Genomic DNA, 26,141 nt, shown 5'->3' with positions numbered 1-26,141 from the left:
ATTCATACCTACCAATTGAAAAAAAAATTAAAAGTAGTCATGAACAATGATTGTTCTTGTTTGATGTATGAATAATGATTTTTCATACTCCCAAATAAGTATGAACAATCCATGTTCATAACTAGATCAATGTTCATACCTATTGGATCATTGTTCATAGTTCCAATAGGTATGAATACTCATTGTTTATAGCTAATGTTCGTAATTGGGGGTATGAACAATGAGTGTTCACACCTGTTTAAAGGGATGGACAATTACTAAATACACCGGGTCGTTTCATCTGGGCCGGACTGTTAATTATTTCGCATCAGGGATATATTTGACATTTCATCTATCCGATTCGCATCAAGAGTGTACTTGACTTTTCATCTACTTACTAAAAAAAAAGTGTCATTGAGAATTATTTTTTGGACAATTTTGTCCTTGAGAGTCACTCCATGTAGAAAGAAAATTCAATAGATTTTTGTTAAAGCCGTAAACATTGTCATCAAAAGTATATATCAAAATCACTTGGTACTGGCTTCCAGCAAAAACTATGGTATTACTACCAATATATCTGACGATTTTTAAGACACTGCGCCATCACCGTCTTTGGTGGATAAGAGTAGAATTGGCTCACAGAATTGTACCCTTTAACCAAATGCTATAACTTACTGACCGACGCTATCTTAGAAATCATTTGGAAGTCATCTACCTTCTGTGCCTTGCAAATATATTTTCATTTAGCAAATAAGAATGAATGCCATTGCAAAAGTTAGCAATCTATATCTGTGGAATCAGTAGTCAGTTTAAATTGCGAATCACAAGGTGCAGTTAGGGAACAAGGTGGTCCTTGAGATATATACAATGTCAAAAAAGATGCTACAAGCTTAAAACCCCAAGATCTCAAAATAAAAAAAAACTTAAAACCCCAAAACCAAAAGTCCCACTAAATCCATACATTTTAAGTTTTTAACCTTCATATTCCACAGGCTCACTGTTCAGAACAAACACAACAATCTCAAACAAAATCTCTTTCATTATATTTTCTTTGTCCATTATTATTATAGTACCATTATTACAAGTTCGAGCTGCTAACACAACAAGTACACAACACTAAAGACAAACACTCTCTCTCTGCTCACAGCTTTTTCATCACCTTTGACTCTCCTCTTTTCTCTCACTGGTACACTAGTCCTTTAGTCCTCAGTCCTTGAACAGTAACCACTAAACCCTTCTCTCTTTTTCTTTCAAGAATCTCTACTAAATTTGCTTCTGCTTCTGCTTTAGGAGGGAAGAAGGCATGGGGTCGTTGAGTCGTTGCATACATATACTTACTTGCATTTGGCTCTAAATTAGAACTCTTTTTACATTTACGCATTTAGTTCTGTATAGACTATATAGAACAATCTCCCTATATTTCTCAACTTTACTACCTTTTGCTTCATTTGATTCTACTTTCTTGTTTGTTTGTTTGTTCTGTTTATCTTCTTTCTTCTTTCTCCTTTCTCCTTCCTCTAAACTCTAAAGCTAGTGTTCCCAAACTAGCACTTTAGTAGAAGGAAAAGTCAAAAGTCACACCATTTTCTCTTTTCTAGCCACATTTTCAATCTTCTTTGCCTGTCTTCACTCTTGTTTCTTCAAAACCTCTTCTTGAACTAGTAAAAGTGTATAACCACTGGTTTTAGCTAGAACAAGCTATTAACTTAGCTGGAAATGAGAAGGGTGTCTGTAGAACTGTCCTCAAAGCTACATTTTTTTTCCAAAACCTTTGCAAAAAATCACAAAACCTCCATTTTTGCAGAACCCCACTTTAGTTTTGTAGCTAAAAGAGACGGATTTCTTTAAAACCTTCTCTTTTAACATGAAACTGCTCTAAAACTACAGCAAGACTAAAACTTGAACCATTTCACTGCATTTAGAAGAAGAAGAAGAAGACATGGGCTGTGTTGCTTCTAAGTTGGAAGAAGAAGAAGAGGTGGTTTCTTTATGTAGAGAGAGAAAACGTCTCTTGAAAGCAGCTGTAAACCGTAGGTATGCTCTTGCTGATGCACATTGCAAGTATATTCACACTTTATGTGCAGTAGCTGCAGCACTAAGGTTATTTGTTGCAAGGCATTCTTCTCCCTCTTCACCTTTCCTTATAACTTTCCCACCAGCTTGTCCTTCTTCTCCACCTAAAAATGAGATTGAGAACACTATTTCCAACCCTTTGTTCCTACAACAAACACCCTCAAAATCAACACAAGAAGCTATTCCTTGCCAACATTTGGATTCTTCGGATTCTTCAGATGAGGAGAGGGATGAAGTAGTGGGAAGAGGAGGTGGTAGAGAAGAAGTAGAGCAAGTATGTGGGTATTTTTACTCAGCCATGCCGCCGTCAATGCTGTCGCCACAGAGGGATTTTGGTTGGGATTTTTTCAATCCTTTTGATGGGGTGAGACCAGAAGTTATTGGTGGGTTTACTAGGAACTCTGATGAGGATTTGAGAGTGGTTAGGGAGGAAGAAGGGATTCCTGAGTTGGAAGATGAAGAGGAGAGAGAAAGAGTTGAAAGCAAAGTAGTGGTGGAAGACAGTGATGAAGATGAGGAAGAGGAAAATGCTGTTGAGGTTGTCAAGGCAGTGGATGATGCTAATGTGAACCAAGGGGGACAGAAGGGGTTGACAGTGATAGATACACCAGTGAGGGGAAGAGAGCTTTTAGATGCATTGAAGGATGTGGAAGACCATTTCATTAGAGCTTATGATTCTGGTAAAGATGTCTCTAAGATGCTGGAGGTTAATAGAGTTCACTTGCAATCTGGCTTGGAGGAAATAAAAGGTTTAATTTTTGTTCTCTTTTTTCTTTTTGGTCTTCTTTGTTGTTTCCACTTTGTAGAGCGTAAAGATTTACCCAGCTTTATTTTGGAATCACATATGGAACCTAGTGTGCTTTGTATATTGATTCCTTCTTGGTGTTTTAAGGAATCTGAAAAGATTTTGATGTTTAATGGTTTTGAATTCCTTTTGGAGATGCAAGGATGTATGCCTATTCATGTCTTTCTGCCCCAAATCTCATTTTGTGGTATTTTGTTGTGATTTTTATTTCGTATTTTTTAAGTTAAATGGAATGTTTGAAATTTATACTCTGTATGATGCTATGATTGCCCTCCCCTCAATCTGTGGTAGCTTAGGAAAGTCGGCTTAATCTTGTTCAGCTACAAAGTCCAAGTTATCTACTCCAAAAATATATTTCAAACTCTACTTAAATCGTGAATGCGCCTCTCTCCCCATTAATCCTACTGTGATTTTTTACGTTTCATTTAATAAATTTTAGTTATGAATATTCAGAACTCAGAATGCTGTAGTTTGTGTGCCAATTCTACCCCTGTTTGCAGAAAACTCAACCAAACTAATACAATCCATCACATGGCATCGGTCCACTTCATCTCAGTCTTCTTCCTGTAAGAGTTTCCTCGCATCCAGCTCGAAAAGTTCTTCTACATGGACAGAATTCAAGAATGATCTGTTTGACGATTATGGAGGAATGGATTCAGGAAGCCATTCTCTGACTCTTGGAAGATTATATGCTTGGGAAAAGAAGCTTTACGAAGAGGTTAAGGTATGCAATTTCAAAACATCAGAGCATTGTTATCATGAAACTCTTATGGTCTATAATATCTAGTAGTCTTTGTTGAATGGGGTACACATTGGTTTTGCAGTCTATATTAATTAGTATGGTGTATCTAGTCTTTGTTACAGTGAGATATGCATTAGTATCCCAGCCTAAATTGATATGGCGAGTTCCATAATGGATTCTTCAATATTTATTTTGATTTGGTTACTTTTTATTTTGTCTATATATAATTTTTTTGTAATTCTTAATGAGTAATCTAGTTTCTATTGCTTATTTATTTTGTATTTCCGCTTCCCCATTCTGTTGAAATGACTTGAGCATCCTCCCTAAAGGAGATTTTGGATGTATATGACATATAAGAGGTAACAGATCTGTTTTTGTGGTTGCCTGTAGCTGTTTAGACGAACTCATTGTGAGTCTGGTTACCTGTGTACTCATAATATGGCTGTGTGAATGGTAGCCATATTATGTGTCAGTCCTGCAAAATTTCATATCCAATAAACACCCGTCAAGATTTGTGAATGGTCGGGGCACTGGCAGCTTGTTGTGAAAAGAAAGAAAAGAAGTCCAGTTAGTATATAACAAATGCTGGCTGTGCAAGTCTGAGAACTTTTAATTGAAGTTTGATAAAAGCTAGCTCTTTATATTCTGCCATGCAGTTTTGCCATTTATATGGGTAGTTTACTTCCTTCCCAGCCATCCAGAAATATGTTTTGCTTCTTATAATCCTATCATCTTGTTTTGTATGCTGTATGGTTCACTTGATTTGATATATCATATAAACACATTATAGCTTAAAGAAGGAAATGGAAAAGATAGGTTGCAGGAACAAATTAGTTTGACATTGTCGGCTTGCGATTTGTTTTCGTGCGTGTGTTCAAACCATGCTTTAGCTTCCTAAGAGACAGGAGTCGGGATTAAGTTTTCAGTGAACCACTTGCTACTTTTACTGTCTTCTCAGTTCCTCTTGCATGTGACTAGTGTATTGCCCTGCCAACTTGACTGAATAACATGCATATATTTCCCCATGTATGCAAATTCCATAATGAGGGCTTGTTTACCTACTCTTTGACACGTTCTCCAATTTTGTTGTAGGCTGGAGACCAAACCCGGAAAATCTACGAAAGAAAATGCTCACAACTAAGGAACCACGATGTTAGAGGCGATGACGTGCGATCCATGGACAAAACCAGATCTGCTGTAAAAGATCTATATACTAGAATCCTGGTCACAATAAGAACTGCTGAATCAATCTCAGAAAGAATTGAAAAACTAAGGGATGAGGAATTGCAACCACAGCTTGTTGAGCTGCTAAAAGGGTTAGTAAAGACAAGCTTTGTTCAGAAAATATGGGTTCCAAGTACTGCAAAATTTTACTTTTTGGTTGTAATTTTTCCTCATTTCCATAATTTTCGTTAACAGCATGATGAGAAACTGGAAGATTATGTTGGAATGTCATGAAACCCAGAACAAAATTATGTTTGAAGTGAAGTCTTTTACCTGCCCCAGCTATGGGAAGTTCTCTAATGATTCTCATCGCCTTGCTACGCGTCAGCTGGAGGTTGAGCTTCAGAATTGGCATGAATGCTTTAATGGATACGTTTCAGCACAAAGAGCCTATGTTGAAGCACTGGACGGATGGCTATGCAAGTTCATTGTCCCTGAGGTTGAATTTGGCTGTAGGGGCAGGTCTTCCATCCCTCCCTACCGAGTAACAGGACCCCCGTTGCTTGTAATATGTCACGACTGGTTAGCTTCACTCGAGAAGTTGCCAGATAAATCAGTAGCATATGCCATGAAGAGCTTTGCGAAGGATGTCAAGGTTTTGTGGGGTCAGCAAGGAGAGGAGCAGCATCAGAAGAGGAAGGTCGATGGGCTTGCTAAAGAACTTGACAGGAGAGTTCATTCTTTTCAAAAGATGGAGAACAGAATTTTAGTATCAAAGCTTTCAGAACAAGGTGAGCTTGATGTGCAAAATCGGTTCGAGCATTTGACAGAGAGGAAGGACTTATTAGACACGTTCAGGATAAGACTGGACAGGGAGAGGGACAAGCACCATAAGCACATGCAGGAGACACAGCGTACTACTTTAAATGGATTTCAAACGGGATTTACATCTATATTTGAATCACTCACAGAATTCTCCAAGTCTTCTCTAAAGATGTACAATGAGTTGGTGCAACACAGCGAAAACACAAGAGGTGGTGATGAGAAAGATGGGAAACCTACCTACATTGAGACCTCCCAAAATGATGGTGGTTATGCACAAGTCGGGCACTAGAACTTGTATGTATATTAGACGGCGTCAAAGCAGCTCGCTGAGGCCCTTCTTTTTTATAGCATGGCTCATTGTAGTCGAGTCAGCTAAATTGTTTATTATTGTGTTTGCCTTTTGTTTTTGGAATCCCGGGTTTTTCTCTCTTTGCCAAAATTTATAACTTGCGCAGAGGGAGAAGAATATGAATTGGCAATTGTGCTGTGTAATTATTTGGTTCAGTGTTTAAATTAATTTACACGCTTAACGGCAATCAAAAGCATACATATAAAAGTCGTTCTCTATGTATGTAATATAATGACTATAAGAAGTAGGCCCAACGGAAAATATACCGGTATTTCAAGTATCTCGATATGCCGATATATTAAATTGTCCAGAAAACGTTTTCATTTTGGAAGAAGGAGAGAGAAAGAGAGAGAGAGAGATGAGTGGACACGACTCGAAATACTTTTCCACGACGAAGAAGGGAGAAATCCCTGAACTCAAAGATGAGCTCAATTCTCAATACAAAGTAAATAATCATCTGATCTGCTTTTGATTTGATTTATGATTATTAGATCTGATCGATTACAAATCGGTTATTATGTGATACAGGATAAGAGAAAAGATGCAGTGAAGAAGGTGATTGCTGCAATGACTGTGGGGAAAGATGTTTCATCATTGTTCACAGATGTTGTAAACTGCATGCAAACAGAGAATTTGGAGCTGAAGAAGCTTGTTTACTTGTATCTTATAAATTATGCCAAAAGCCAACCTGACTTGGCCATTCTTGCTGTAAATACATTTGTTAAGGTAACAGATCCACTGCCGTTGTTTACTGTCAAATTTACTCACTGCCAATTGCCAATTCCTTACTATTATGCAATAGAGGAGACCCTTTTAATTCTGTATTTGAACTAGAATACGAAGTTGCTTTCACATTACATACGGTACTACAGTAGTAAATTAGTACTATTGTTTCATGTGACGTAAAAAACTTATAAATCCAGTCACGCTGATACATCTTTTTTTTTTCAGGATTCGCAGGATCCCAATCCCCTTATTCGTGCTTTAGCTGTACGGACGATGGGATGTATCCGTGTTGATAAAATTACAGAATATCTGTGTGATCCACTTCAAAAATGTCTTAAGGTTTCTCCATCTGGAATTCTTTATGAACATCACTATTCCGTTACTTTTCTTGTATCTGAAGAGCCCTCATGTTGGTTATTAAACACAATGTTCTTCAGATTTTTGACACAGTTTCTGTAGCACTTATTTAAACGCTTGCTGGTCTTTTCACATTTAACTATTGCTGTATAACTGTATCACCATACAACTTATGGAGCTTGAAATGTAAATTTGTGTCCTTTTATCTGACAGGACGATGATCCCTATGTTCGGAAGACTGCTTCTATTTGTGTTGCTAAGCTTTATGATATAAATGCTGAACTTGTGGAAGATAGAGGATTTCTGGATACTCTTAAGGATCTTATTTCTGACAATAATCCAATGGTCGTGGCTAATGCTGTGGCCGCCCTTGCTGAAATTCAGGAGAACAGTACCAGACCAATCTTTGAGATCACTAGTAATACACTTGCCAAACTCCTGACTGCCCTGAATGAGTGTACTGAGTAAGTTTAATCCTTACTTCCTTTTGCAGCCTTCATTGCTTCCCATGGATTTGCTATTTCATTTGTCTTTGGATGGAATATGCACACAACACTCTACCCAGAATTTTGTACCCATTACGTTATTTTCGTTTGTTAGATCATATAATCTGTAGCACGTGACTTGTGTATGGGTGGTGGATAAATGCACTGATTGTTCTATTCACTAAACTTTCATTCATTGTTTTATTATCTCTTTTTTTGTTTTATAGGGGAGAAATGCCCACATTGATCATTCTCAATATTTTTCTCCTCACATGGTAGATATGTAATTTGGTATTGGGAGTAAGACTAGGAAAACTGTTTTTGGATGTTATGGTTAACACCTGCCCTTGTGCCCTCTGGCACTGTAGAGTTCTCGGTAGACCTTTTCCCACCACACAATTCAAAATTTTAAAGTCCTTTCTAATTTTAAAATTACATCTCATTCAAATTTTAGAAACTCTTTTTTGTCTGCAACTTGTCTGTGAGAGAAAGTCTGATTCATTTCTCTACCAAGTTTGATTTTTGTTAATGTAATTCCCTACATTTTTTTCTCCCTTTGGTCTGGAGAAGGAAAGGTGGAGTAAGGCAGTGCCAATGGTTGGCCCACTGTGAGATCGGTGAAACACAAGGAAAGAGGAATAAATTGAGGAAAAGGGGTGTGGCCCTACTGATATTTTATTTTCCAATAAAACAAAAATATATTAGTAAAATATTAATAAAACAAAATAACTTGTGGGAGACAGTCAAAAATGGAAATCTTACGAAGCTATCTACCTTTGGGTCTTTGTTTTTCAGTTTCAGTTTCAATCAGTTGAAAACTGAAATCTCAAGAAGTTTTCTACCTCTTTGGATACGGTGGAACAAAATATACGAATTCTTAACATCTTACAAGAAACTATAGTAAACTTGTAACTTGACTGGTGAGATAAAAATCATATTTCAATTAGGAAATAACATCTTGCTAGATCAACACCTTCAAGTACATCTATATACTGACCACAATACAATGGTGAAACATCGAATATTTGGATGGTAGATAAGTAACGCATTCCTTTGTCGGTTTGTAGTGCTGGGGACCTATATATATATATATATTGCTGTTTCTTATATTTTCACTGGTTGTATAGAGATATAGATCAATAGAGTAGCTAATTTAAAACCTAAATTTAGCATTTTGGCATGCTCATATGATTATATACGACCTACTGAATGAGACTCCTCAGATTCTTTGCTCTTTCTTTGGTGCACCAGTGATTTGGGAATACCTTTTCATGTAAAAGTTCATTTTGTTTTTGCTAGGGAAGTGTAGATTGTATTAAAAAGAAGAAATGTGAAAAAATTGTAGCTAATCTGAAATAGCAACCATATGAGACCTTAATTATGTTCATCTCTTGATGGGAAAATGTTATTTTTTAATTTTACATTTGATATATACTGTTGTTTCCCCATGTGTGGTATATTCTTTATTAATTAAAGAAAAACTGAAAAGATTGTCATAATTCTCAAATCACATTGAGTTAAGTAGTGTTGTGCAATATGTCTCATGAGGAAAATTAAGGCATCATAAGTAAGTGATATATGGGGATTATGTTGGATATTGCTAGTTTGCCTTTAAACTTTGGTATCGACTTAGTTTTTGTTGAAGTGGTACGGATTTTGAGTAAAACCATGGGGAAGGCTCTGAATAAATCTACACAAAATGTGATTTTGGTGACTCATTGTCTCCCCTTCCCCTCCTAGTAATTAAACCCATTAGTCCGCAAAAATGATTCTGAGAGGGAATATTAGATATCATGACAACAATGTATGTCCGCTGCAATACTTGGTCCATGACATAAACTCTAAAGTCTAAGCCTTGAAAATCTGATGTGTGTACTAAGTGGGAAAGTTTGTTCTTAACTTGTTTGTCATAGTTTGTGCTTTTAAATGGCTATGGCGCACAATCTTGCAAAAGGATTTAATAACTGATGTCTAGCTTGGCACACTGTATGATTTGTATCCTTCCTGGGATTAGTCGATGGTGATTTCTTTGTCTGCCACATTTATGTTAGTGATTCCTGAACTGGAATTCATATGACGCAGATGGGGTCAGGTTTTTATTTTGGATGCCCTGTCCAAGTATAAGGCTGCTGATGCCCGCGAAGCTGAAAATATAGTCGAGCGAGTTACTCCACGACTGCAACATGCAAACTGTGCAGTTGTACTGTCTGCTGTTAAGGTGACATATTTGTTCCTGTTTGTTGATATAAAAATCTGCTTATCGTTCTTTTGTCATTCATTTGCAACCCACGTTTGATTATTCTACCTTTGCTTTATAATGTTTGGTACTTAAATTCACTTGAACTGGTTGTTGCAGATGATTCTTCTACAAATGGAGCTTATCACAAGTACGGATGTAGTGCGGAATCTCTGCAAGAAAATGGCTCCACCTCTTGTAACACTACTTTCTGCAGAACCTGAGATCCAGTATGTTGCATTAAGAAACATCAACCTTATCGTACAAAGGCGTCCTACCATCCTTGCTCATGAAATCAAGGCAATTCTGAACACTTGATATTTTGAATATGTTTGTAGATGCTTTGTTTAATACTTTTGATAATCCATTGTTGTGTTCTCGTCGTTTCTGTTGATAGGTTTTCTTTTGCAAGTACAACGATCCAATTTATGTGAAGATGGAAAAGTTAGAGATCATGATTAAGCTTGCATCTGATCGGAACATAGATCAGGCATGGATCTTATGTGCATTTATAAGTATCATTACTGATTGCAATTATACTAAGATAATTATGATTTCTTTGATGGAAAATCTCCTCTTCCAATTTTTTTTTCAGGTTCTTTTGGAATTCAAAGAGTATGCCACAGAAGTAGATGTGGATTTTGTTAGAAAAGCTGTTCGTGCAATTGGTCGTTGTGCCATCAAGCTTGAGAGAGCAGCTGAGAGATGCATTAGCGTCTTGCTTGAGCTGATAAAGATAAAAGTGAACTATGTTGTGCAGGAGGCTATTATAGTGATCAAGGACATATTTAGGCGATATCCTAACACGTAAATGATATTCTGTTTTTGTGCTTACATTTTCTTGATTTTTCATTCTCGATGGTTCTCATCATTCGAAGCTTATTATGTCTTGTTATATTCATCAACAGATACGAGTCCATCATTGCTACTCTCTGTGAGAGCTTGGATACTTTAGATGAACCAGAGGCAAAGGTATTGCGTCATCACGTCCTTCCATTTCTTCACAACCTATTATTGGCAAGCGACTCTCCCTTTTCTTTTCTTTACATTTTTCTTTTCCCCACAGGCTTCAATGATCTGGATAATTGGTGAATATGCTGAAAGAATTGACAATGCTGACGAGCTTCTAGAAAGTTTCTTGGAGACTTTTCCAGAAGAGCCGGCATCAGTCCAGTTGCAATTACTTACTGCAACTGTGAAATTGTTTCTTAAGAAGCCAACTGAAGGCCCACAGCAAATGATTCAGGTTCATTGTCCTTATTGGTTATGATGCACTTGTGAGAGAATACTTCTAGTTTTTCATTTTTCCCATTGTTGAAAAATATCAGAATGACAAAACCAACTATACTAGCTTCCACTAGTACAGTGTTCATTATGCACGAGGAGTGACTGACAGACTCGTTGGGGTGGCTAACTGACTTCTTGTAGTAACATGTGATAACCTGTCACTGATAAAAATTGATACGTGATATTTGTCAATGTTGTTTCAAGACTGTTATAGTAGCCATGCCGTTACGAAAGACTATCTGTCAGATATTTACTACTGGATAGATAGGATAGCAGTTCTATCTCTTGTATCTTTAAAAGTGTGAGTGCCAATAACTTCTTAAGTGTGCCGATTAAGATTGTGCACACCAGAACAGTGAAGAAGAGAACTATAGCTAGGTTGTAAAACCATTACAAATGGTATGCCACTAGGATATCCTATTCTCTTCCTCTCTCGATTTACAGTCCGACTTGGCATTTTCTTTTATGTTCAGTAAGGCAGAATTTGTTGACCAAAGAAAGGAAAGTTTAGAAGGACGACGGGGAAAAACACAAGTCAAACTGAAAATAGCAAGTTGAAAAATTCACAAAAAATATTCGTGGAGTACATCTTTATAGTTTAAAATGATATGCTTAATCTTGTAATACTAGGTGATTCTTCTGCCTAATACTTGCAGGTTGTACTGAACAATGCCACGGTGGAGACGGACAATCCAGATCTGCGTGATCGTGCCTATATCTATTGGCGCCTTCTCTCCACAGATCCTGAAGTATGTTGAATGTAGTTAGACATTTGTGCAACTAGTGGATTAAACCTATTTTAGATACTTCTAGGACTGTACAGAATACTCATGCTTGGAGACTTACTATCTTTTCAGGCTGCCAAAGATGTTGTGTTAGCTGAGAAACCGGTAATAAGTGATGATTCAAATCAAATTGATTCGACACTTCTTGATGAGCTTCTGGCAAACATTGCTACTCTGTCGTCTGTGTATCATAAGCCCCCAGAAGCATTTGTAACCCGTGTGAAGACTGCAATTCAGAGACCAGATGATGAAGAGTATCCTGATGGGAGTGAAACAGGATACTCCGAGTCATCTTCTCATGCTGCTGACAGTATTGGTCTAGCACCAAGTAGTTCTGGTACTTCTCCATATGCTGCAACTAAGCAGCCAGCTCAGGTACCAGTTGTTGCTGCACCTTCTCCTCAAGTGCCAGACTTACTTGGTGATCTAATTGGCCTGGATAATTCACTTGTCCCTGTTGATCAGCCAGCAACTCCTACAGGGTGAGGCTTCTGGATCTTTCAAACTGTTGGAATAGTGAAAACTTTAGGCTTAAAATCAATATAATACATGAATGATATTCAATTCATCTGTGTCTGTGCAGCCCTCCCCTGCCGGTTGTACTTCCAGCATCAAGTGGCCAAGGCCTACAGATTGGTGCTGAGCTTACACGGCGTGATGGTCAAATATTTTACAGTATGCTGTTTGAGAACAACACACAAGTTACTCTTGATGGGTTTATGATTCAGTTCAACAAAAATACGTTTGGTCTTGCGGCCGCTGGACCCCTACAGGTGGTACAGTCTTGAATAGGTATCTATGTAACTCTGTCTATCTGTCTAGCTGACTTTAGGCTGCAAATGTTCTATGAGCAGGTTTCACAATTGCATCCTGGCACATCAGCAAGGACCCTTTTGCCCATGGTGTTGTCACAAAATATTTCTCCTGGGCCTCCAAGCTCACTTTTACAGGTCGCAATAAAAAATAATCAGCAACCTGTTTGGTATTTCAACGACAAAATCGCTTTCCTGGTTCTCTTATCCGAGGAAGGTAGAATGGAGCGTGCAGACTTTCTCGAGGTAACTCTTGTTTAACCAGTCTGTGTGTGTTTTTTTCCTGTTCCTGTGACGCTTCTTATCTCACATACTGGATCACTGATCCCTGTCTTAGAAGGAACACCTTTCATTTCCTTCTTCAAATAATTATCTACCTTTCTGGCTCCAGTTAAAATTATTTCATGAGAACTGTTCCTAGAAGAAGAAAACAAATGAAAACAGAGAAAAGCTAAGTCGTGTTACCATAGGCACAACCAACTGGTATCAGGCATTCATTTCCATTAGAACTGACAGAAGTTTGTTCTGCTTCATACCTAACATCGAGACGTTGGTCAAAACACGCCAGTGCCTTGATAGATCATACATTTCTAAAGGAAATAGTAAATTTTGAAGAGGCATAAAAGGTGGCAAATATAGTGTGGGAGATAATACACCAATCATTAGTAATTTAGGAACAGTATCTCTTACATGAACTTTTTGCTTGGGTACTTTTACAAGTCCTATTTACCTGTGCTTCTTGAGAAGTTGTAAATGCTTCTCTTTTCAAATTTTAGGTAAGTAGGAAACTAATTTCTAAGTCTTCATTTCCACCTGGTGCTAGATAATGTGTTTGTATCACAGTATTCTTGCTTGCTTCACTTTAGATGAGTATTCTTACTTATCTTTTTCATAAGATAGTTGACTAAATTTGGTTCTTTTCTACAAAAGTTACCTGATGGAAGTAGTTGTTTTCAGCTTAAATTTTGGAATAGGAAGGGAATATATTTTGCTACAGGCCTTGGCATGTGTTTCGAAAAAGGTTATGCATTTAAAAGTATGCCTAGGCTAAACCTCATGGCTAAGGCCACTTAATATCGTCTATGTTCTTGCATATACCGTAGGCTCACCCCTGCTCCTGCTCCTGCTCCTGCTCCTGCTCCTTTAACTGCATGGATATTGATCATCTGTTCTCCTTGCAGAAATGGAAGTCTCTACCAGATTCAAATGAAGTCATAAAGGATTTGCCAGGTGTAGTTGTGAACAGTGTGGATGCCACCCTTGATCGCCTGGCTGCGTCAAATATGTTTTTCATTGCGAAGAGGAGACATGCGAACCAGGAAGTGTTGTATCTCTCGGCTAAGATGTCTTGGGGGATCCCGTTACTTATTGAACTCACGGCTGTTGTTGGGATCCCTGGCGTTAAGTGCGCAATCAAGATACCAAACCTGGAACTTGCTCCACTCTTTTTTGAAGCAATGGAAGCTGTGCTCAAGGGTTGAAACTGATTGACGCACCTGTGAGTGTCTTGCAAAATGGATGATTCAGCCAGTTAGCTCTCTGATTCTTTCACCTCTGAACTACTTTTCCAGGGTGGCTAAACTAATCAGATTTGGTGCAAATTCATTCTTAAATCAGAATTTGTTGGGTTTTGTTGTGACGAGTGTTGTAGTTTGTAGTAGTTTCTGGTGGTTTTTTTTTTTTTACAGTTTTTGTAAACAAAAATTATTACTTGCCTTCTTCTCAGAAGAAGTCAAAAGGAGATGCATTGTTTCGGGAGAATTCAGAGTTTTTTTAAAGTGTCGCGTACTCTAGGATCCTCCACTAAGGCCGACTTACCTGACAATTTGGATTCTGATGTGTTCGGATCTTAAATCATAGACCTATAACTGACATCAAGCTACCCCTTTACCCCTAAAATATGTACAGGAAGAATGTGGAACAGGGGGAGAGAGAAACTCAACTTCGTAGTCGTATGTGGGGAAGGTTTATAAGATGTAACCTCCTCGCCAAGAAATAGTCACAGATGGGAAACTATCATTCATAGAAGGCTTGCCCACACCTTTCGGACTTGTACCCTTTCTAGAGTTAAAAGATTAGAAAACGTGATAAACATTTATTTTTAAAATTCATATGTATCTTGATGGCGTGCATGGTAGGTCTACTGGAACAAATACACAAAATATGTCAGCTTAAAATTCCCAGGCGTATTATAGCTGTTTAACCACATTTTTAATGCAATTAAAGCTGTAAACCAGATTCATTCCCCACCCGCCCAAGCTTACTAAGAAACACGTCAGCATTTGGAAATCCCAAAAACTCTCTTCAAATCCACTATCTGTACTACACAATCATCACCATTTTTCTCCGTAACCATGTTAGTAGCTACACTTTTTCTTGCTTTAGTTTTACCTTGTGTTGGGATGACCTGTTTATTCTTTGTATATTTTTGTCTTTTATGGTATACATCAAGAAACAATCACGTACAAGATGTTGTTCTTGTTAGTGGGCCGGGTCAGAAAAAGGGTTGTAATGGGTTAACGGATTCAGAGTTGAAGAAATTACCGTCTAGTGTGGCATGTAGTAAAGAAGAGGTAAAAGAAGTGGAAGAGTGTGTTGTTTGTTTAGATGAGATTGTGGTTGGTCAACTTGTGAGATATTTACCAGATTGTCGTCATGTGTTTCATCTACAATGTGCTGATGCTTGGCTTTCTAAGAATTCTGCTTGTCCTATTTGTAGACATAAGCTCCACGTCCCTCCTGATTCTCTTCAAGATACTTCTCCTGAAAATCTTGTTTGAGGAATTTTTCTAGTTTTAGTTTTAGTTTTTTTTTCTTTAAAGGTTAGATTTTTTTTTTTATGTAGAACTGTAGAAGATGATGAGATTTTAATTTTGGAATGTGATTCCCAGCGGCAGTAATGCAGTATTAGGTTTCTGAATTTGTAAAGTTTTTCTTATAGGAAGGTGTGCCTGATTTTGACTGTGGCCTTCTGAGACCTCGGTTACAACTTACAAACATTGCAAGGCATTATAGGCCGAATATTTTAGCCCGCAGGTTTTGTAGGGCACTGATTTGAAGTTGGATATAGGGAATCAATAGTGGTGGTTTGGAGTTTGGACTTTGGATTATATATTTAGCTGACCAGAATTATAGAAATGGCAATGCAGTGAATTTCTGGACTGCATCATTCCATATTTCCATGTGTGGAAGCGGACTTCTTATCTCTCAGAAGAGTCTCCAAGAAATACAACTGATAGGTTTACAGTACGGTTTCGAGTGCCTGAACGCTTATACACCAAATAACAGGCGATGATGGGGTTGGAGTAACAGTGTTTGGAAACTCTGTTGTATCCAAAACCGAACTGTTAATTTGCATTTATGGTCAATTTCAAAAAACTTCATAAAAGGTGCATTTACAGTATAAGAAATTTTAAGGCAAATCCATATTATCGGTATTAAAATCTGAAACGTATGAATGACCAATATCCAATGTCGGTCCTAACTTTCTCAATTAAACAAAAAGTTGAAATTTCGACACTTATTATTTGTACATCCTTTACGCGGGTTATTTTACCTGTGAAGTGTGAACATCTACGTCTACAAAAGTGTTATCATTATGAAGTTTTCCATGCAGAGCTGAACAATGTGGGCTTGTTGCATAGTCACTCCATGTTTCTCATACAAAACAGGTAGAACACAGATTTCCATGCAGAGCTGATTCTTTGCCTAACAAGCAAAATGTTAACAAGAAGAAGGTTGTGGTTGTTGGCTTAGGTTCTGCTCACCACCTCTCCAAACAGGTCCCTCCCTATATCTTTCCTATTTCAACCTTTTTTGTGGTTTCTTTTAATACCATTAGTTTATCTTTGCTTATTTTATGTATCCTTGGGTATTATTTAGAATTTCTGATAGAGAGAGAAGGTTTTTTGGTTATAGGGATTTGATGTTACACTACTTGAAGCTGATTATCTACCTGGATCAAAGTACACCCCTGGGAGCTCTGCTGATAATGGAATCCAGGGTATTGAAGTTTATCATTTCCTTATACTTAGTATTTTGTGTTTAATTTATTTTTTCTTGTTTTGGAGTCATCTAGTGGAATTCTAGGTATATAGGTATAAAATCTTAAGATGTGAACTTTCTTTTTAATTATTATTATTTTTTTAAAGTTTATGATGTTAATTATTTATAAGAGGGTCTACGAATCCTTTTGTTCCTAAGCAATGAGTTATTTAGGGTTAGGTTCCTTTTAAAACAACTGTTTGAGGAAAACAGGATTGAAATGTCCCCTGAACTTTCGTAAAAAAATGATAAGCAAATTGGCTGAGAGTATAATCAAGTATAATTACTGTCAATCTCTTAATGTCGACTTGGTTATGTTTTTTTATTCACTTATTCAGGTTTTTGGTATCCATACCGAAATATATTCTCTCTTGTTGATGAACTTGGTATCAAGCCTTTCATTAACTGGACAAGATCGGCATTATATTCTCCGGAAGGCTTGGAGGTAATCTTGGAGTAATCCTCTTAGTAGTATATACTTGATCTTAAAAAAAAAAATTAAAAAAAAAAAAAAAAAGGAAAAAGAAATAAAGAAAGAAAGAAAAAAACGTAAAAGTAAAATAAAAAAAGAAAACAATAGCAAGTATTTTTAAAATCCAATAGCATGATGAAATGAAACATTTTCAAAGAATGTTCGGTGTTGGGATGTTCAAGACTTTCATGACTAGAAATATGATTGTACCTAGCTATATAGTTGGAGTACATATGCTAGTTTGCAATTATGTAGTTGATACACAATCAACATTGCTCACAATAAGAGAGACTTTGAATCCCCCAGTGACAATTTGAATAGTCGTACTCACTTTACCTTGGTGTTGGACTGGTCTCTTCTACAGTTCCATGGTAATTTTAAATTTCCTCGGAATAGATAGCTAGAAGCTGGGATTTTTTAACTCAAGAAATCTGTTTATACTTGTAAGGGATATTGTTTTTGCCAATGTTTTTGAAAGTTCGCTAAGTTCAGCAGGCATACGGAAATACAAATTAAACTGAGCTTTCTGCCATGCAGATTGAGTTTCCTATTTACCAAGATCAACCACAGTGGCCGACTCCATTTGGGACCTTCTTGTACACTCAAGTATGTCTGATTTACAACACCTTACTAACCCCTCAAGTTTTCGGATGTCATATATCCTGATTTCATTCCATGCAGCACCTTCGCCTTCCTCTGGTGGATCGTCTGACTTCACTGCCTCTCATGACTGGTGGTATAGTATCTTGTATTCATATTCAAGGCTAGATATTTTTAATCATCACATTGAATGGTCTTTCAAGTTAAAAATTTGGTGGATTTCACTATAAGCACTTTTGATCACAATCAAGATCACCTATATTGCAATCTTATATACATAAACTGTCTTCTAGAATATTAAGATTTTGTCGTCTTTGTGTAGTGTCTTTCTCATTAGTACACAACTACATACTGATTTTTCTTCTATGTCCAACTTTAGTTTGGGTGAATGTTTGAGTAGTCGTCATTTTTGCGTTGTCGTTTCAGTCAGTATTCTAGTATGCTGAATAGTAGATAACTGGATAACTGTAAAAGAAAATTGAAGCAGCAAGATATTTAATCTATGTATTGTTTTCCTAATATGGAAACTATTACAAGTAACTAGCATCATCATGTTTCTTTGTAATGCATCTATCATTTCCTACTTAAGATATGCATGACTGTGTTTCCTTCTGGAATCACCAGTTCTTATTCCATGGCATGAGTATTAGATAACAATACTTGTGCCACAATTTGTGCTATAGATGGTAAATATGCATTTAATTACACATCAGGGTCTTCCTACTTCAATATTTTTGGCTTGACATTCATGGACTCCATTTTTCTTTTCTTTTTTTGAATTTTGCAGTCATCGATTTTGACAACACTGATACAGTCTGGAGAAAATATGATTCGAGCAAGAAAGAGTGCATATGCACCAACATAACATGGTTGATTGGTTACATGTTTTAACTAGTAATTTGGAAGGTAAACATTTAAAGTTAAAAGGTTAATGGCCAGTGACTGCAAGGGAGCTATTTAAACAATTTGGTTGTTCGGACAACCTTTATCAGAAAGCTTTTAGTCCATTACTTCAAGTGGGTTGTTTGCTCCGGCAGAGCAATGTAGTGCAGCTGCAACATTGGGAATGCTGTACTATTTCATTCTAGCTCATCAGGTTTGTCTCCTTAGGCATTATGTGTATCATCCGTTTGTTTTGTTCCCTAACACATGGATCTTTTATACTTTTTATGATTTGAGGGAAATTACAGAGAGATTTTGATGTTGCACGGTGTCGTGGAAGTGTGAGGGAAAAGATATTCAAGCCATGGATAGATACCATAGAAGCTAATGGTTGTAAGTATGTGGAGGGGAAAAGGGTGACAGATTTCTTACTCAACGAGGAAACTGGATGCATTTCAAAAGTAATTTGTGGAGAAGAGAGATTTGACGCTGATGCAGTTATTTTGGCTGTTGGTGTCTCCACGCTTCAACACATCATTAAGAGCAGGTATCTTATAAAATATTCTCCGTTTTGTTTTGAAGTTTTTATATTTTATGAAAGTGTTTTTGTGGAATTTGGGGTTCTAGATGAATGCTACATCGATAAGCCACTCTTCTCCACATTGTCTCTATTTCGCGACAAACCAAATAAAGGATGCAATATTTCATGAGTTGATCTTAACACTGATAATGGATATACACCTAAAACAAATTATCTTCGACAAATTCTTAAGAAATCGATCTCCACGTTTTCACACCAGATCTGAAACCCAAGCAGTAGCATTGGAATCCATGTGTTCATGCCAGGTATTCACCATTTAGTATATAAGGATTTATTGGGGAATGTTGAGAAGTCGATCATCTTTCACCTCCATCAACTCGAGTCTTTGTTTTTTCTGAGAATACCAATTTGATCTCCTTCTTATCTATGGTTTCACTCCTTTCCTAATATCCTCAAACAGTGAAAGTTTTTTGAACATGTACTTTTCATCTGGCTATAACTCCTATAAGAGCTTTAGCTTTTTTTGGTTCCTGCACCCCTGACAGTTAGCTTCTATGTAGTTCAGCACTAAGAAGAAGGGAGGAGTTTCTGAAAGTTTTGAACATGACTGGAATTGACGTCGTCACTGTTAGATTGCGGCTTGATAGGAAGGTAGGAGAGACATTTTCCTTATTTTCTATCTGATAAGTACTTTCAGAATTTGCATCTATGTTTGACATATGTATGGCATACATTAGGAGGAAGTGACCTGCACTCGGCTACTAGTTTCTACAAATAGATCTTCCAGGTCATAAATCTAGCCATCCGTTATAAAGAGCTGCAAGTCTCTATCACATTGATCGCCTAATCGTTTCCTCAATGAACTGCTACTACTTAAACTGGAGTATAAGATGATTGGATTAGAGCAAGACCCCAGTTAGAATTAAGTGTTAGATCTTTGTCATGTCATATAGTTTGCCTATACTCAATGCATTCAAGGTGAGTTCTGTGTACTGACAATTCATAACCAGGTTGACATTCCAAAACCAAGCAATGCATGCTTTGGTTTTGATGATTTAGGTGGGTGGACTTTCTTTGATCTGAATGCCATCGAAGATAAATACAAAGATGATCCGGCAACAGTCATAGAAGCTGATTTTGTGAGTCCTCTGTTTCCTATTATCTAAATGTTCGTACAACTTAATTAAAAAGGAGGTTTGAGGAAGTTCTCTCCTATCTATAATTCCGCTATTTTATTGTGCAGTATCATGCCAATCAGTTGTTGCCACTTGAAGATGAGGAAATAGTTGTGAAAGTTATGTCATTTCTCTCAAAATGCATTACAGAGTTCGATAGTGCTATTGTAACAGAGAAGGATATTAATAAGTTTCCCAAGTCTCTGACTCTCTACTTACCAGGTAATACCAGTGACCATTGCTTTAGAAAATGGTAGGTTTTACTGCATATTCTGATCTCAAGCTTCTTTCTTTCTTCAGGTTCTCACAAGTACATGATGCGTGGATCCACTACATTTCCAAACTTGTTCATGGCCGGAGACTGGATTACAAGTCGACATGGATCATGGTCACAGGTTATAATTATTACTATTATTTATCCATTAAACTATATCAATCTAATAGAAATATAATGACTATTTTCTGTTTCATTGGTATTTTATAGGAGAAAGCATATGTGACAGGGCTTGAAGCGTTGAATAGGGTGGTGGACTACCTCGAGGAGGGGATATTTACCAAAATTATACCTGTGGAGGAAGATGAACTGCATGTCCAATATCTTCGCAGCTTCAACAGAAGCATTAATGAGATAAGAGCCCAACTTCCTCTATCTGATTACTTCCTTTAAAAGCAGGGGTGTTGCATATGTAAGGGGATTTTCAAAACTAATTTACACAATCAAATGAAGAAAAGAAATTAAATTTGTTTCAACGCAGTTATAGATGGTGAAAGTCATACCCCTCATACTTTCCTATGTAGATCTACCAACTTTTACAAAAGTTTGTGTAATCGTTACGGTTTGTGACTTTGTGTTTAATTTTAATTTTCTTCTTTGATCATGTATTGATCAAATGTGTGACTTCTTTTAGGCATCAGTTATGAATGCATGATACTTCTAACTTTCTAAGCAATCTAATGTCGTTGTTGGCTTGTGGCTAATGTGCATAAACTAGAGGACAGAAAGAAAATGTCTACTTCCAAACTTCATATATATTGATTTTAAAGCACCCTAACCCTATATGGCCCAACTACTAATCCTAAAAGAGAAGAATGACCAGACTTGGCACATTATTAAACCAAGATGATGGGGAAGTTTAGTGCACTGGAAGTCTGATGTGTTTTAATACACACAATAGGGATAATAGTTAGGATTTGTAGTGTTCATGTCACAAATTTATAGTAGTAGATATTGACCATTTGACATACTGTTACCATGTTCATAATAGCAAGTTCAGGCTCCTTTTGATAAAGCCTAAAGAATCCTAAGTGCATTCACAAGTCTAATCTAGTGGCTCTGTGAATCTGGTGAACGTACTATGAAATTAACTTTCTGTTGAGATCTTCACAAATATGATACTCCTTATGGGCCTACAAGAATTTCACAGGCATTGCATGAAAACAAAAGAAATATATTAACAAGAAATATCACAGTGTTTGCATGGGTTTATGTTGAGATTTTTATAAATAGCGAGCTTAGCTCGAGTTCTTCAGTGTGCAATTTGGTAAACAAAGTTGGTGTTTGAATATGAGAATTGGATGGAACCAAATTCTTTTGTCAATGGTAATACAGAATTTGGTTTCCTCCAATATCTCATCTTCAACAAATTCAACTATATACATATACACTTAAAAGTTCATAATGAGGCTAGATTTGAATGTGAGAATTGGATGAAACCAAACCTTTTGCGCTCTAGATGGTAGAAAGAGAGTTTGGTTTCCTCCAATATCTCACCTTCAACAGTTTCAGCTACATACATATATTTATATCTCACCTTCAACAGTTTCAGCTACATACATATATTTGAACTTGAATTCGGGTAATAAAGAATTCAGTGCCCAGTGTCAGAAAAAGTTCATCATAGGAACATGAATGTTGTATGTAGGAGTACCACGAAAACTATCCAGATTCTCTCCCTTATTATTATCAAGCAGCATGAAACGATCGATCCTAAACTCTTGCTTCGATCTTCCTATTGCTCTTGTTCCTATGTTGATGCAACAATCGACTACACGCCATTTCCAGTTCCTTGATTGAAGCAGCAAGTAATCCCCCAAACGAAAAACAATCCTGGCCCCGCAGTAATTTTCAAGGGTCTAATAAGAAATAGCGATTCTGCTGAATAATAGTCTTCGGTGGATCTTCTTTGTGATACTTTTCTTGTTCCGTATTGCGATCCATAACAGAAATACAATGAACCTGGAGAGCAAGGATAAAGCCACTGCACAGCCCCCACATGGCTGCGGAAGGGATCCCTTTCCTCAAATTAAACAACCCAGTGGCTGCACCATACGCAATGACTGCGTTCCAATCGTCTTCCTTCTGCCGGATTTGGACCAAACCGCATTCCAAGACCGAAGTAAGAGCTCTCCAGGCGGCCATCTTGCCTGCAAGAGTCTTTTCATTTGGTAATTTATTAATAATTTAATACATCCTTTGTAAACACCTCGTTCGCATTTTATTTGCAAAATAGTGACAAATTGCAAATAATGACAAATTGACCTCGAATGAAAAACGACAAATACAGCCATATAACTGCGGTGAACAGAGGGAAAACTTATAAACGGGTTTAGTCATATTCAAATTGCAAACTGATTCCATGGTAACTAATTAAAGGTGAAATGAAGAGCAAACTGACTATGTCCGTAGTTACTAGCTAGTGCTTGGAGATGGATGTTGCATTCGAACATGTGCATTCAGGGTCTAATTTTATTTGATCGAAGCCCATATTCAGCCGAGTAAGTCAAAGTCCAAACACCCTATATGGATCTATAATATAAATAGTGCTCTAACAAAGCCATAAAATGAAACCCTAGCTAGATGTTGATACATCAAGAGGGGTGATATGATGATGTCGAGAGTTCCACACGACTTGGTCACCGAGATATTGTCATGGTTACCAGTAGGGTCTCTCATTCGTTTCAAGTGTATATGCAAGTCTTGGTTCCAATTTGTTGCGGCAGATCAGCAGTTCATCAAGTTAAAACATGGCCATTCAACAAAATCGAACAAGACCAGTATCATGGTAAGAGAATTTGATGAAAGTTACCTCAAAATGTACTATGGAGAATCTACTGATTTCGAGAAAGTGATACACTGCAAAAACCTTTTTACGACTCGGAGCATGCTATAAAACCTGTGTACGTTGGTTTTTGTAATGGAATACTATGTTTTATCCAAGATTATGCGTGGTCTTGTGCCAAGGATTTGCACTGGTGATCGTAGTGTTACTCTAACTACTAGTCCGAGCAGCTCCGGTAGTTCCTGTTTCCTATTTGCGTTTGGTTTTCATGAAGGTACTAATGAATATAAGGTCGTAATGATTGATCACTATAATTTGTTGATTAGTGTTTACACTCTAGGAAGTGGTATATGGAGAACTATTTACAAACTTCCAAATCCTATTAGTGGAGAAAGATCATCAAATGTACTTGTCAATGGCGCTCTTCACTGGATTTTGCTAAGACCTAATTGTAGTAATTTGATTGTTTCTTTGGATTTAAAAGATGAGGTGCTTAGACAGGTTCCACCCCCAAAAATTGATATTTCAAGTAGAATGGTGGTTGCGGAGTTGGGTGGATTGCTTTGCTTGTTCTTCTGTTACTTTTTCGTGGGCAAATTCAAATGTGGGTGATGAAAGAATACAGCATGGTCGAATCTTGGACACTAGAGTTTACAATTGAAGGACCCATGGCATGTGGTCCATTAAATTATGTGAGACCACTTGGTATTGGAAAGAATGTAATACTATATCTACGCGTTAATGCAAGCGAAGTAATTCTATACGACACGAATAGAAACTTATTCAAGGTTGTGGGAAGTTTCGTATCGGAGAGCTGTGTAGAATGTACTTGCTTTGGAAGCCTAGTTTCACCTAGAGTGATCGCCTCAAGAACAAAGAGAGGGTAAACTAGAAGAAATATTTATATAGGATGGGAAGTGGCGAATTTGTGCTTGCTCTTGGATCATGGCGCCCTTTTTTAAAGAATAGATTCACCACTCTTCTGATCTACTCTTTTGTATCGTCATATTGAGGCTTCCTGGATCCTCCTAGATTATTATGGGATACTGTGGTTCTATGCATATATTCTTATTTGCTCGGAGTACTATGCCTAATTGTATCGGTATGATATAACATCGTATTATACCTTCACTATAATATCTATGGCTTTCTCTCTCAACAATCTTTCTTGTCACCTTCTTTAAATGACTCTTCATTTGATTGGGTTAGTTGCCCGACACTAGAGCTGTTAGACGAGTGCTAACGCATGGACAATATTTTACTCCCATGGAGCAAAGACCGGTTCTAATTCTACAGTGTTCTTCGGTGTTCGACTATATAATTATGCAGTGTGTAAAAGGCTAATACTAAATTGTCTAATGAATTTTCTTGTTTGAAGTTTGAATATGAGGCAACTAGTAGTTTTAAGTGTCAATATGCATTGCATGTATTACCAATTGCATGTATTACCAATCAATAAGCAGCGTGATCAAGTACGTTTTAATATCTATTAATCGTATCCAGAGAAGAAATAGTCATATAATTATTTTAATGGGACTCTGTTCTTGGGTTCAAGGAATTCTGAGTTACAAATGCACAATTAATGACATGTAATTGATAATTGCCAAAAATTGGTTCATATACAACTGCAAAACTGTAATTTCTATTTTTATTATTTTATTATTATTATTTTTTGGTAAATAGTTACGGGTTAAGCAGACCCCCACATGTATTGATTAAAATCTCTCATACATGACATGTCTTGCATCCTTTTCGAGGATTACCGAAAGTTTTACATTATCATCGTACTCTTTTGACAACTTTGACAAATAGTATGCGGCTTGGTTTCCTTCCCTATACACATGCATCACCAACACTCTTTCTAGTTTACCAATTTTTCCCATAATAGCTGCCAAGATATTTGCACAATACCATGACAATTCTTCTTCTCCTTTGATGGCCTTGACTGCTCTGAGTGAATCAGACCCAATCTTTAGCTTCCTAGTGCCCAATAATATAATTCTGCTCCCATAAGCCCTGCATCAATTGCTAGGAGTTCCTGAGTTAGAAGTGACTTCTTCGTTGAGCTACCAGAGTATGCATGCTAGCACTGTTTCCCCAACATGGTTTCTTATCAACCCCCGGGCATCAACTCCGTTATCATTCTCGATGATGACTCATCATTGTGTTCAACATCAGCTCATCTTCATCGTCTTGACCAAGTAGTCCACCGAGATGCCTTTGCTTTAAACTTCACCTCAATGCCCAATGCCCAATGCTAAAGAGTTTCCTATTTCGGTCGATTCATGTCGAGGGAGCTTCTTTGAGTGCGCCTTGTAAGTATATATAGTTTGATTTCTCTAAACATCCTCCCAAAAACAACTTGTATACTCTTTGTTCTATTCTCAAATTTTCTTTTGTTCCTCTCCATCCAAATTGCATAAACAACAGCATTAACAAAGACTTTGTAGACCTCAGCTTCTACACTTGAGTCTCTGCATCTCCTTAGGATCCGATACCATTCAGAAGTAGAGCTAATGACTTGATCATTGATCCGTAAGTTTCTCTTTGTCATTGCCCAAAGTTGTGTTGAGAATGGGCAATCAAAATATAAATTCTTAGAGTTCTCCCTACTGGAATCACACAAGGAACATCTCGAGTTATTGATGATCTTCTTCTGAATTAATCGGTCTTGTGTAGGTAGGTGACCACCAAATAATTCCCAGCTTATAAACGAATGTTTGGGCAATACAAGCTTTCCCCA

General features: G+C 37.2%; 3 protein-coding genes and 1 long non-coding RNA gene across 5 annotated transcripts; all 4 read left to right on the top strand.

The window, feature by feature from the left end:
- The first annotated feature begins 1,086 nt into the window (after positions 1-1,086).
- LOC147491906 (protein ALTERED PHOSPHATE STARVATION RESPONSE 1-like) lies at positions 1,087-6,144 on the top strand. 2 transcript variants are annotated; one of them, XM_086568761.1, is made up of 4 exons: positions 1,087-2,801; positions 3,328-3,581; positions 4,692-4,915; positions 5,019-6,144. In XM_086568761.1, exons 1-4 carry the CDS (start codon positions 1,919-1,921, stop codon positions 5,875-5,877), a joined length of 2,220 nt encoding a protein of 739 aa, XP_086424887.1. In that variant the 5' UTR covers positions 1,087-1,918; the 3' UTR covers positions 5,878-6,144. The 2 variants fall into 2 exon arrangements, with proteins under 2 accessions (XP_086424887.1, XP_086424888.1); XM_086568762.1 differs by having other exon boundaries at positions 1,089-2,801; positions 3,358-3,581.
- Positions 6,145-6,220: 76 nt separating this feature from the next.
- On the top strand, positions 6,221-14,386 carry LOC147491905 (beta-adaptin-like protein C). Its single transcript, XM_086568760.1, has 15 exons — positions 6,221-6,382; positions 6,466-6,663; positions 6,889-7,002; positions 7,234-7,484; positions 9,588-9,723; positions 9,862-10,041; positions 10,139-10,231; positions 10,337-10,548; positions 10,650-10,713; positions 10,808-10,987; positions 11,685-11,777; positions 11,886-12,295; positions 12,397-12,586; positions 12,668-12,871; positions 13,807-14,386. The coding sequence occupies exons 1-15, from the start codon at positions 6,296-6,298 to the stop codon at positions 14,104-14,106; spliced, it is 2,712 nt and encodes a 903-aa protein (XP_086424886.1). The 5' UTR covers positions 6,221-6,295; the 3' UTR covers positions 14,107-14,386.
- A 593-nt stretch (positions 14,387-14,979) lies between these two features.
- LOC147491904 (uncharacterized) lies at positions 14,980-22,150 on the top strand. Its single transcript, XM_086567354.1, is given in 15 exon segments — positions 14,980-15,399; positions 16,270-16,407; positions 16,544-16,628; positions 17,008-17,114; positions 17,679-17,747; positions 17,823-17,877; positions 18,529-18,576; positions 18,681-18,755; positions 18,758-18,837; positions 18,932-19,170; positions 19,725-19,815; positions 20,175-20,303; positions 20,408-20,561; positions 20,640-20,734; positions 20,824-22,150. Coding segments are annotated over 15 exon segments (1,968 nt in total). The 3' UTR covers positions 21,007-22,150.
- LOC147491903 (uncharacterized) lies at positions 22,151-22,807 on the top strand. Its single transcript, XR_015199767.1, has 2 exons — positions 22,151-22,689; positions 22,741-22,807. It is a non-coding gene; the product is annotated as an uncharacterized LOC147491903 (long non-coding RNA).
- The last annotated feature ends 3,334 nt before the right edge of the window (positions 22,808-26,141 follow it).

The sequence above is a fragment of the Coptis chinensis genome, chromosome 6 (assembly GCF_015680905.1).
Source record: "Coptis chinensis isolate HL-2020 chromosome 6, ASM1568090v1, whole genome shotgun sequence".
NCBI classification, from domain to species: domain Eukaryota; kingdom Viridiplantae; phylum Streptophyta; class Magnoliopsida; order Ranunculales; family Ranunculaceae; genus Coptis; species Coptis chinensis.
This window is presented reverse-complemented; position numbering and strand designations above follow the sequence as displayed.

Excerpts from the sequence above, each read along its gene's own strand:
- LOC147491906 (XM_086568761.1), top strand. The coding sequence starts at position 1,919 with ATGGGCTGTGTTGCTTCTAAGTTGGAAGAAGAAGAAGAGGTGGTTTCT. Across the intron at positions 2,802-3,327 it reads TGGCTTGGAGGAAATAAAAG|TTTGTGTGCCAATTCTACCC; the intron begins GTTTAATTTTTG and ends AGAATGCTGTAG. Across the intron at positions 3,582-4,691 it reads AGCTTTACGAAGAGGTTAAG|GCTGGAGACCAAACCCGGAA; the intron begins GTATGCAATTTC and ends ATTTTGTTGTAG.
- LOC147491905 (XM_086568760.1), top strand. The coding sequence starts at position 6,296 with ATGAGTGGACACGACTCGAAATACTTTTCCACGACGAAGAAGGGAGAA. Across the intron at positions 7,003-7,233 it reads CACTTCAAAAATGTCTTAAG|GACGATGATCCCTATGTTCG; the intron begins GTTTCTCCATCT and ends TTTATCTGACAG. Across the intron at positions 10,714-10,807 it reads TAGATGAACCAGAGGCAAAG|GCTTCAATGATCTGGATAAT; the intron begins GTATTGCGTCAT and ends TTTTCCCCACAG.